This window comes from Electrophorus electricus, chromosome 1 (assembly GCF_013358815.1).
Source record: "Electrophorus electricus isolate fEleEle1 chromosome 1, fEleEle1.pri, whole genome shotgun sequence".
In the NCBI taxonomy this organism is placed as follows: Eukaryota; Metazoa; Chordata; class Actinopteri; order Gymnotiformes; family Gymnotidae; genus Electrophorus; species Electrophorus electricus.
The window spans coordinates 2,207,501-2,220,000 of record NC_049535.1 but is presented as its reverse complement, the minus strand read 5'-3'; the positions used below and the strand labels follow the sequence as shown (position 1 = coordinate 2,220,000).

General features: G+C 48.9%; 1 protein-coding gene across 1 annotated transcript in view; it reads right to left on the bottom strand.

Annotated features, from left to right (window-relative positions):
• The window catches only part of LOC113577901 (polyamine-modulated factor 1-binding protein 1), a 29,397-nt gene that overhangs the window by 14,861 nt on the left and 2,036 nt on the right, over positions 1 to 12,500 (bottom strand). Inside the window, exons 2-11 of the mRNA XM_027010813.2 lie at positions 12,388 to 12,500; positions 10,706 to 10,885; positions 10,423 to 10,515; positions 10,095 to 10,271; positions 9,906 to 9,989; positions 7,898 to 8,065; positions 4,088 to 4,309; positions 3,558 to 3,788; positions 2,981 to 3,211; positions 925 to 1,047 (exon numbers count right to left, since the gene is read on the bottom strand). The exon at positions 12,388 to 12,500 is cut by the window's right edge and continues 16 nt beyond it. Of these exons, the coding sequence (XP_026866614.2) occupies positions 925 to 1,047; positions 2,981 to 3,211; positions 3,558 to 3,788; positions 4,088 to 4,309; positions 7,898 to 8,065; positions 9,906 to 9,989; positions 10,095 to 10,271; positions 10,423 to 10,515; positions 10,706 to 10,885; positions 12,388 to 12,500 (1,622 nt within the window). The remainder of the gene's footprint in view (positions 1 to 924; positions 1,048 to 2,980; positions 3,212 to 3,557; positions 3,789 to 4,087; positions 4,310 to 7,897; positions 8,066 to 9,905; positions 9,990 to 10,094; positions 10,272 to 10,422; positions 10,516 to 10,705; positions 10,886 to 12,387) is intronic.

Sequence of the window (12,500 nt, the reverse complement as noted above, 5' to 3'; positions counted from 1 at the left end):
CTCGCCCCGACACGCTCGCGCGCACGCACGACGCTTCCCTGACAGGCGTCGCGTCCAATCCGCCGCACCGTTCATCTGAAGCGCCGGGGACGCGGCACAAAGCAGGCCGAGCTCACACTCCCATCTCTTAATTACCGCGGCGACACGGAGCGCCCGCGTGGGGGGCGCGTGCGTCAGTGCTTGACAAGTCAGGCAACATGTCAGAAGTGTGTGTAGCCTGTCGTCCGTCCTCCCATCCACGTCTGCATGTGCGGGTCTGGCTACCGCTCAGAAAGTACACTCTTTCAGAGCTTTTTTTTTTTTAAACAGTTGCAGATGAAACCGCAGTGGAGGGGCTTTTAACTAGGTGCTAAATAAATAAATAACAAAACCAGAAAGACACAGAGAAGGAGAGGAAACTGACATCAGGCATGTTAGGGGCAGGGTCTATAACCTCACCCTCTCATTTCGGCCCATTAAAATAATGAGGTGTCAGGAGGCAGTGGTTCTCTGCGCTCCAACGCTGACACCCGTCAAGACAAATCTATATTTCATGGCCACTTACAGATGTATAAATAGCCAAACGGGGTGCTCTAACCATCTATAAAACGCCACTAAAAGGTTGGTGGAAGATGGCAGGCCCTGTCAGCGCGGCCGGCGGGTAATCAATCCGCTGGCCGCGGGTTGCCGCTGGCGGGAGCGAGGGGGGGGCACTAAATCACGGCCGGGCTGAGGCTCGGGTCGGCCCGACGAGGCGGCGCCGGGGCAGACGCACGGCTTCCTCGACAGCCTGATGGATCGCGCTTCTGCAGTCCATTAAAGCCCAATGACCGGCCGCCACGCCGACATAACAAACAATTAGTCACCAAGGTGATCGAGGGGCCGGGCGGGGCCGAGATGGTGTGGGCGGGGCTTGGCGTGGACCGACACCCACATCGTGCTCACCTGTTCTAGCTCCTGGATGTGGGATAACTGGGATTGATATTCTGAATCCGAGTGGTTGTGAGTAGCTCTGTACACTGAGAAATCAGACTGAACCGTCACCACGGCCTCCTCCTGCTCCTCCAGCTAGAGAATCACAAAAACACACAAAGAAAGTCCAATCTATTTATTACCTTTCCATGTCTTGAACGGACCAGTAAAGTGCAGGCACCACATCTGTTCTGAAACTGAACATTTAGGCAAAATGTTTATTTTAAATTCAAAGCTTCAAAGTGCTTTTAGCTGTTGCGCATACATGCATGCAGTGCTGTGTTCTGAAAGGTGCATCATGTGAGGCTCACATGCACTGCTGTCAAAGTTATGCGGTGATGCGGAGCCTTGCTCTGGACCTCACTTACACACACACACACCGAGACAACGAATCTCCATCTATCAGGAGAGTTTTTGTGCTCCCCTGGACACAGCCAAATGTACAGTAGTCTCTAGTGCTCATGTAGTTTCTCTCTCCCTTTCGCTCTGTCTCGTCCCTCCATCTTTTATAGCAAGAGTTTCTTGCTAATACCAGTAAAGTTCCTCTGCCTCCCAAATCACAAATCAGTCCGGCCCAGTAATGCCAGGAGTATTTCCCTCCATGTTCTTGCGTGCTTAGTCACTACCTCGCTGAGCTTGTGTGCATATAAACAACTCCCAAATGGATCCCTGCTTTATGGACGTAATATATCTGTTGCCGGGCAGTTTTCACTACACCCTACTGTGTGCTGCCTTTGCTATGTGATACCGTGGTGGGGCGGGGCAGTTCATCCACAGCTCCTGGTGAGATGAACACAGACTCAGCATTCCTTATGATGAGTCAGAGTGCTTTGCTACACAGAGCGATGAGCTTCTTAAAAGGCCTCTCTCTCTCTCTCTCTCTCTCTCTCTCTCTCTCTCTCTCTCTCTCTCTCTCGCCCATCCCTCAGTCCTCATTTCTCCCTCCCTCATTCTCTCCTCATTTCTCCCTCCCTACCTGAAGGTTTAAGGCACGGGCTGAGAGTCAGAGGGGTATGGGGTGTATGTTGGGCTGGGAGAGGGGAGTAAGGTTGGGGGCTGGGGTAGCTTATGGAGGGGAGCAGGCAGACGTGACAGAGGGCCCGGCTGGAGGCCTCACACCCAGCAGCTTCTCTCTCAGACAGAGGTTAGTGCACCACTAGACCGTGGAGCGGCACTGCCCCTCACTGCTGTGGCCACTCAGAGAGTGTAAGCACAGCAAGCTTTTATACTTTATACCAGTCATGCATGAGGGTGTGTGCCTCTTCTGCCTGTTTTTGTTTGTGTGTGTTTGTGTGCGTGTGTGTGTGTGCGCGCATGTGTGACATGCACGCAAAAACCAAAACATCTTCAGTTCCAACTGAACGTCAATCTCGCTCTCGCTCTCTCTCTCTCTCTCTCTCTCTCTCTCTCTCTCAAAGAGTGGCTCAAGTAATCCAGAGTGGCTCTCAAACAACTACAAATCAATAGGAACTCCAACTCCCAGAATCCCGCCGGAGAGACCATCACTGCTCACCTGCAAATCCTCTCTCATCACATTACTCACAGTGTGGGAGCCCTGACCCAAAATCAATAGAAACAGAGAGGAGACTCGCTGAGCTACTCAGAGCAAACCCACTCCTCTAAAGAGAGCACATAACATTCTGTGTGCTGTTGTGTCGACGACACCTTGGGTCACGGCTATGCATTTGTAACACGATGACATCCACGCCAGCGTAATTCTGCAGTACACCGCCACCTTGGTGCTCTTTCACACACACTGTAACGAGGCACAGGAACTCAGGAAAAATTTGTGTTCTTTAATGTTCGAGCCCAGTGCTAATGTTGCTTTCACCAAATCGAAGCGATTGTAAATGACACGCTAACTGCTGGCTAATAGCTTCCACGTTTATACACGTCGGCTGGGGTTGCAGCTCTGGATTATGCAACAAGTCAAGCCACATAAAGCTGATCTCCAAAAGAGAAACTAAACTCAGTTCTCTCAGCACCATGGAGAGCGGTGTGTGTGCGTGTGTGTTTGTGTGGTGCTGACCTGTCTTCGCAGGGCTGCAGTGTTATCGCGGAGAGCACCGATGACCAGCTCACACTCCCGCGCGTGTGCACGGGACACGTCCCGCTCGTCCCGTGTGTCTTCGAGGCGCTGGGTGAGGACAGCCAGGGCCTCGTCTCCGCTCCGCAGCTGAGCTTGTCGGCTCTGGATGTCTGTCTGCAGTGCTACAACCTCCGCCTGCAGACGGAGGGCCTGCTCTGACCGGTCTGAAGCCTGAGCACACACACACACGAGCACACACACACACACACACACACACACACACAGTCAAGCATGCGCACATACGCACACACACACACACACACACAAACGCACAGTCAAGCGTGCGCACACACACACATAGATGTACACACAAACACAGATGAGCATGCACACACACACACACACACACACACACTCTCGCTCTCTTTCTCTCTCTCTCTAATAGAAAACTCTCATACATAACCAGTGCTTGTATATTTTTATCGGTACTGCCCGTTCTGATACAATTCAAACCACTGCCATCACAGTACTAATTCCAGCTTCTAGAGTAATATTCTAAAAAAGATAAGGGGTGGACCTGAGCCTTGGCCTCCTTCAGCGCGCCCTCCTGGCTGTGCAGGGTGGCCTCTAGCTGGGCCAGCTTGCCCACACAGGCCTGGTACTTGTGTCTGCAGAGCTCCAGAGACTCAGAGAGTGGCTGCAGCCTGGCGTCTGCCTCAGAGGCCTGCGCCCGGGCCTCCAGAAGGCTGGCCTTCACCCGGGTCAGCTCTGCCTCCTGAGCATGCAGGGCCGCTTCCCTCTGTAAGGCCTGGCGCATGCCAGCATATGAACACACACACACACACACACATGCACATGGACACACACACACAAACGCACCCACACACACACACATTATAGGGTTAAAATATAGCCCAATACATTAATCTAACAGCACCTGAAAAGCATGTTATAATGTTTGTAGTTTTGGCCTTCAGAGTGGCTACATTTTTCAGCACAGTGGCAAGAATGTTAGCAACCATGTTCTGTAGTATGTTCGAATATGTGAGTACACGTGTGTGTGTGTGTGTGTGTGTGAGTGAGAGCGAGAGAGAGAGACAGATCCACCTCCTCCTCCTCCTCTCGCTGTTGTCTGTGGGCTGTCTCCAGCTCTCTGCCCAGGCGCTCCAGACGGCTCCTCTGCTGCAACAGGCGACTCTGGGCCTCCTGCAACTCCTCTTTCAGCTGCCGCACCTCCTCCTCCCGGTTCTCCCTCTGGTCCCGCGTCTCCTGCTGCCATCGTTCCACCTCTCCCCGGAGTCTGTGCAGCGATACCCGCTGGCTCTCACACTGAAACACGGCCCGCAGAGTAACTCGAGCTACAGCTGACTTAAAAGACAGGAACGTACGCACGCACGCATAGTGACACAGAGACAGTTTAACGAAACAACCTCCTTATGAGGTTATTAGACTCCTCAGGAGGTTCGAGTATCGAAATCCAGCACCAATATGGCACCGGGTCATATAAGATCACAACACTTCTTTTCGGTGTCACTTAAATTCACTTACAGGGATTATAGTTAACAGTGAGCCACATTGCGTCCAAAAACATGTCGACTAGTCTGTGAGACCTAGATGTAGTTTTAGCTGGTTGACAGAAGTTTTTGTTTTATGAAGCTATTTGGGTTGCTGTTGATTTCCAGTGATTCTTAGCTAGCTAGCAACGTTAGCAGTTAGCAGCTTTGTACTGAACTAGAAAAAGCAACAAATATAACATATACTGGCTGATCGCCCGCATCGGAAAATCATGTAAATTAAATTTTTCGCCTAAATACTCATTTAAATGTCTGAGTTAAATCTCTGGTGTTCGGAAAACGACCAACATTAGGATTACTGATCGTCACGGTGAAATCGCTGGTACATTAAACAAGGTTAAAATGCCTAAAGCAAATGTTTAAAAATCATCGTTATTGTTTAAAAATCACGTAAATGTTATCGGCATGCACCGGTATCAGAAAAACCCCAAACGATACCCAACAACACTCCTAAGTAGAATATACCAGACTGGATATTATCATTTCTCCTGGTTGATAAATTCATTACAACAATGAGAAGAGGACTATCAGATGTATGAAACAAATAAATCACACTGTCCCATAAAGAAGAACACACACACACACACACACGCGCGCGCAAGAACACACAAATACACACAAACACACACGCACACACACACATACATGTACACAGAAACAAACACAAATACATACATATACACACAAATAAACACACACACTCACACGCGCGCGCATGAACACACAAATACACACAAACACACACACACATACATGTACACACAAATAAACACAAACACACTCACATACATACAAATAAACACACACTCACATGCATGTACAGACAAATAAACACAAACACATACATGTACACACAAATAAACACACTCACACGCACATACATGTACACACAAATAAACACAAACACACACACGCGCATACATGTACACACAAATAAACACACTCACACGCACATACATGTACACAAAAATAAACACAAATACGCACATATACGTACACACAAATACTGGTTTTGTGATGTAAGTTCTTTGAGGATTTATTTGGCTTGCTGAATTCCTCTGTGGGCATGAGGGTGTATGGAGGACCACACTGGTCTGCGTTTACCTCGCCAGCGTCATTAAGAGATCCTCACTAATTGTGTTGTTTTAAAAGAGTGAAATCTGATAATGACTCCATTAGTGACTCCACAGCACTGATGTCTCTCAGGGATTATGGTGAGAGAAGGAGTCAGGCAGTCTGAACTGACTACACACACACGCGCACACACACACACACAAACACACACACACACACATATACACACGCACACACACACACACATACACGCACACACACGCACGCACACACACACACACACACACACACACACACACAGCGAACAGTGAGATATGGAGGAGGGGGAGAGAGAGAGAGAATGAGAACAAAGAAGAAAACAGGCAGACAGATGAACTGAATAAATGAAGCAAGCTGCGAGAGAATGAACAGAGACAGTCTGAACGCTCCCTGCAGTCGAGGTGAGAGGGAGAGAGAGAGGGAGAGAGAGGGAGAGAGAGAGGGAGAGAGAGGGAGAATGGGGAAAAGGGAACTGAAAAAAGGACAGGGAAGAGAGAATGCGAGAGATGAAGGGAGTGAGGGAGCGAGGGAGAGAGAGAGAGAGAGAGAGAGAGAGAGAGAGAGAGTCTAATCCATATTACAGCAGTGTAGCACACGGCTGAATACATTACCACATCAATCAATGCTAAGCTTCAGTGTAATTTTCTAACTCCTATTTCTCTCCCAACCTCATCAAACAGACAACACCCTATGGCTATTTCTGATGAGATTCAGTGCCTGAGAGAGAGAGAGAGAGAGAGAGAGAGAGAGAGAGAGAGAGAGAGAGAGAGAGAGAGAGAGAGAGAGAGAGAGAGAGAGAATGGGTATTGTGCTTGTGGTGCTTTTGCTCTCCTTTGCTTTACCACTGATTAATTTCTGACTAGATTGCTTGGCCAGCAGTGTTATTAGCATAAAATTTGCATGGATCAGGCCCTGCAGTGAAACTCCTTCATCAAGTCGCTTGTCAAACATAAAAATTTCAAATCTCATTCTGTTTCTAATATCATTTTCATACTTAGAAGGGGGCAGGGATACAGGAGAGGAAAAGGCCTGTTTAAGAGAGAGAGGGAGAGGAAGAGAGGAAGAGAGAGCGGGAGAGAGAGGGGAAGAGAGAGAGAGAGAGAGAGGGAGGTTGTTATGCAAAGAATAAACCGAATCATCAGTCTAAATTAAAGGATCTGTGCTGGTGTTGCAAGTGTCAAGTGTCAATCAGCATGTTCTAAAGGACCAGAGAGGAAGAGTGTGATTAGAGCTCATGTGAGGAGCTGAGGACAGCAGAGGAACAGTCCACACGTGTGGTTAGAGCTCACGTGAGGAGCTGAGGGACAGAGCGGAAGAGTCCACACGTGTGGTTAGAGCTCACGTGAGGAGCACACATCCATGAGAGACACACCATCGTACCACACTCAGATCATAATGCCTACGTCACCTGCTACCATCAATAAACCCAAATGTACAGTTTTTACTAAGACTCCTCCACATGGGAATGTGTATACAATAAGACATACACAGAAACCCACACCTGCAAACATGCACTTGATAGCCACACACAAACAGACAAATGTGCACACGCGCCCACACACACACACACACGCGTGCAGACCCTGTACCCCCCACCCCAGCACAGCCATTAATTATGAAAAATAAGCCTGTTCGGGGGGGGGGGGGGGGGGGGGGGGGGTTGTAGATTTAATAAGGATAGTGAATCAATGTGATTAATTTAATCTTCTCTAATTAAAAAATGCACCAATGAAACAATCAGGGTGCATAAACAAGATTAAAATAAATGAAGGAATTGTGCCATGAGCAAGGAGCTCCTTATTAAAGTTAATTGGAATTAAGTTAATTAAGTTAATTGGAATTCCACGGCTACGTGTGGATGGCTACTACTGTGGCCCTCAGACTGCATGCTCACTGGAGAGTCCTATTCACATATCCTCCAGCTATACACACACACACACACGCATGTGCATACACATACACACACACACACACACACACACACACACACACACGCATGTGCATACACATACACAAACATGCATACACGCACAAACGCGAACGCAAACACACGTGCGCACACACGCATCAGAAACACACACTTGTACATACCCAAGCAAATTCATACACACATAAATATGAAAAACAACCTCACCAGGACCTTTACATCCTGATATTTCTGCACCATTAACTCAGTGTTTTAATAATTATACTGCTTTGAATATTCATGTGGTGAGGTCGTGCATGTCACCTGTGTAAGGAGGCCGTCCTTCTCCAAGCAGAGCTGAGTGTTCCTGTGTTTCTCCACTTTCAGCTCCTCCTCTTTCTGCCTGAGGAGCTGCTGGACTCCCCTCATCTCCTGCTGTAGGACTTCAGCCTCCTGACCTTTACACCTCACCTCCTGAACCTGCCTGGAAAGCTATGGACACACACACACACAAACACGCACACACACACACACATACACGCACAACAAATAGTGAGGAATTCTTTTAACTGTAAGACAAGTGAAAGACATGAAAGGTTTTTGAGACAGTAAACTGAAGTTAAACCAAGCTGACACTATGCCACACTTCCTCACACACCCTATTACAGATGTACTCCATCACCCTCAGATTCTCAGCAAGACTACAATGGACATTGGACACTATGGACACTGGACCAGTAGAATCAGACTGTATATTCATTGTTTCTTCACATATCCTCATGCACATGCGCACACACACCCACACACCCACACACCCAAACCCACACCCACACACACAGACATAGAAAGTTCAAGGTTCTCACAGAGGTGAGTACTTAACAGCATTGATTATTCCATGTGTGTACGCAAGTGTGAAATGAAATATGGTTGCAGGGTGTATAATTACAGCCTACGCAGTAAGTAACCAATGGCTCAGGGGGCAGGGTTGGTCTGAAATCTGGTCTACAACCTACCCTGTAATCTCGCCCAAACTCACCTCCCACCCCTCATATTGCAAAGTTCTCCAGAACACACTCCATCCAAGCAACGCGCACCCTCTCTCCTCCATCCAGCTCTTATCTTTTCACCCATCAGCTCGGTTTAAAAAGACATCTCCCCATGAGTCTCAGGAAATGCCACATAAAGCAATTACTAACAAGCCCGATGCCCCCCTCAACTATGTGTGTGTGTGTGTGTGTGTGTGTGTGTGTGTGTGTGTGTGTGAGAGAGAGAGAGAGAGCGTGGTGGGCAGGGCATTGTAGATGAGTATGTTGGGGGGGGCTGGCATGCTGTGCCCTTCAGCAAAAATGAATTTTCCAATTGCAGTTAGTTTCACCATGAATAAATAAACAAATGAATAATTGAGAGGGTGACATAAATAAATAACATCACAAACATTTCACCGGGATTCATAAGTATTGGACAGATAACTGGAGCTGCATGCTAATGAGCAAAACAGAAGTAGCGAGTAGATTCCTTTGCATTATTCAGAGCTCCCCCAGAAAAGAGGGAAGAGAGAGAGAGAGAGAGAGAGAGAGAGAGAGAGAGAGAGAGAGAGAGAGAGAGAGAGAGAGATAGATAGATAGATAGATAGATAGATAGATAGATAGATAGATAGATAGATAGATAGATAGATAGATAGATAGATAGATAGATAGATAGATAAAATCTCTTTCAAGGAACTCAACACACTCATTCAGCATTGAAGTGACAGGCCTGGCCCATTTACAAGGCACAAGGACAGTCAAACAAACAAGTGACCAGTGAGACATGAATGTATAAGTGTGTGACACACGTGTGATTAGAGATCACGTGAGGAGCTGAGGGAGCGGAGTGGAAGAGTCCACGTATGTGGAAGGAGGAAGGAAGGAGGCATGCAAGGAAGGTCCATCTTTATTCTGTGCGTGCGTGCGCGTGCGTGCGCGTGCTTTTGTGAGATGAGCCGACATCCTTGAACCTGCCCTCAGTCTGGTTGGCGGGCAGGGTCTTGGAGGAATGTGACATGGCCTCCGTGCCGCTGATCTGCGCCTCTCGTTGCAAACACATATGTGCCGGTGGAATTTTAAACCAGCCAATAAGATGCGGGGGCTCACTACTCTGCGCTCTTGTGCTGGGCTTTGCTGCAAGTTGTTTCAGTACGAGAGGCTGGAGTGTAGAGTCTTCTCATGTCTACAGACTCCCACAGACATCACGGAGACGTCCCGTGCTGCCGAGCTGGGGGTGAACGCAGAAAGCCAGAGAGAGAGAGAGAGAGAGAGAGAGAGGGAGGCACAGTTATGGGAGATGCACGCACCTCCTCCTGGGTGGCACTGAGGCGCTCCTGAGCGCTCCTCAGCTCCGTGGTCAGCCTCAGGAGCGTCTCCTCCCTGCTGGATACCTGCAACACACAAACAGGGGATTCTGGGATACCCAGAGACAATGCTCCGCACAGCCGCATATATGTGTGTGTGTGTGTGTGTGTGTGTGTTGAAGTGTGGCCCACCGGCACCTCCTGCTGAGCGATTGCGGTTACGGTCACATGATTCTCCGTCAGCTGCGCCTGCTGCCTCTGGGTCTTGGAGCTCTGTTCCTGCACTTGGGAGGCCAGCCGCTCCCTCTGAGACCGTACCTGTTGCAGTTCACTCCTCAGCCTGGACACAGAGGTCTCCTCCTCAACCAGCTGCACACACACACACACACACATTATTCTTTCTCAGGTCCTGGACAGCCACAGCAGTGCAGTTTAGCATCAACTCTACTCTCACACACCAGTTAGCAGGTGGGTTAAATTGTGTTTGCTGCTGTCGTATGGTTTTGGCTGGTGTGTGTACCTGGGCGTAGCAGGTGGTGTACTGGCGCTGTAGCTGGGTCAGCTCCGCCTGGAGCTCGGACATCGTCTGCTCCTGGCCTGCTCTTTGGGACTCCTGCGCAAAAGATTCTGCTTTCATCAACCACTGAAGTCCCGCACACCCCATTCACGTTGCGTTTCATGTATCAGCCCTGCTGAGGTCACTCTCTAACCCTTTATGAGTAGAGTTATGTGGGAAACACACACAACGACTACTGTGTGGTGTCTGCAGGGCAGGCAGAGAGAATGAAGACTGAAGCTTGTACCTGCTCACGAAGGTCTCCCTGGCAGCTCGTGAGCTCAACAGTTGTCTGCTGCAGTGCATCCTTGCAGGCGATGAGCTGACGACGCAGGTCGGCAACCTCCTGGTCACAAGTGCGCTGGTTCTCTCTCAGAGACTCCACCTCCAGGGAGAGGGCGGTGAGCATCTTTTCACGCTCGGCAAGCTGTCAGACACGTGACATGCATAATGATAATAAAAAAAAAGCGTTGGCCAATCAAAATGTGAACAGAAATCCATAATGGAAAATTGTGGCACTAGACAAAACAAAAATAGGAAACTCGTATAATAACAAAATCATTTGCCATTTCTTTTATGATCACAATAGCAGACAAGATACGCTTGTCCGTTCTGGTTCCACTACACACTGTATATAGGAGCAATTTGTCACTTTAAGAAAATGGTTCAATTTTTAGGGATGATCTCAGTCTCCCATTTAATGGCAAATTGGATAATATGGACACTGACCACACTGGCTACAGTTAATCAGGTCACTGATATGATTGTGAATTAAGTAATTATCTCTTAAACAACTGCGCATCACCAATGTTGTAAGCAGGATAATCCAACCTCACTTAAAAGCACGTTTTATGTGTAGAGGAGGAATAAACAGGCTAATAACATTGCCTGCGTTTACAAGGCTCATAAAGGACTAGCAGATAAACCCGAAGCCCTGGGGTTCATGGAGGGGTTATAAAAATGGGGGTCGGCTGAGTGCTGGGTCATGTGGAGTTTATGTGAGAACTCTCAGTGTAACCAGAATAAGAGAACTCCAGATTTCCAAGCCGGTGCCCCTGGGCCAGACTGAGGTTTGCCGCATACAAACACGTCCAGTGCATCCATACACATCCATACACACACACAGACACACACTCACACACACACACACGCACGCACATACGCACACGCGCACACACACACACACACGCACACTCATACATGCACATACACTCACACATGCACACGCACGCGCACACACGCACCCTGGGCAGTTTTCACTCCACAAACCAAATGTTAAATTATTTATCCAACTTCTTACATCCATCCACTCTGATGAGTTGGATGCTTTAGAATAAGTTATATGAAACACACAAAAAAAAAACACAGAGAGAAACTCCGGACTGGGAGCGGAACATCACGAAGCATCCTGCGCCTGTCAGCAAATACGAGAGGTAAACAGGAACTCAGGCCTGCTGGGACAATCAGAGGCCTTAACTTCAGCAGTGCCCTGCACACCCCGCCCCGCCGGCCAGCAAGCACAGCGGCTAACGTGCAGCCTGACCACAAAGCGTTCATTGACATCGCCGAGCTCACATGCAAATTAACACCGCCGAGCTCATATGCAAATTAACACCGCCGAGCTCATATGCAAATTAACGGCGTGCACTTGAAAAGGAGAGTAGGAGAAGTAAGAGTGCAGGGAAAAAAAGCCAATTTCCTGTGCTGGTGTGATTGCACGGCATTGTGGGATTGGGCCGTAATGAGGCTCCAGTGACCTGAACAGAGGGAGATGGAGCGTGTTCTCCTGACCCCTCCTCAGCCACCACACCCTCTCCACCCCCTCATTAATCTTACATCCTACACCCCCCCCACCTCCACCTTGATTGGCTTTTTCCAGTTCTCATAGGTTTTGTCCCCGCCTTTCTTTCCTCTGCTGCCCCCGCTCACCGCCGCCCGGAGCGCGTCCACCGTCTCCTGCAGGCGTTGGCTCTCGCCCTCGTGGCGCTCCGCTCGCTCCTGCCTGGTCTGCTGCAGCTCCTTCTCCAGCTGCAGCACTCGCG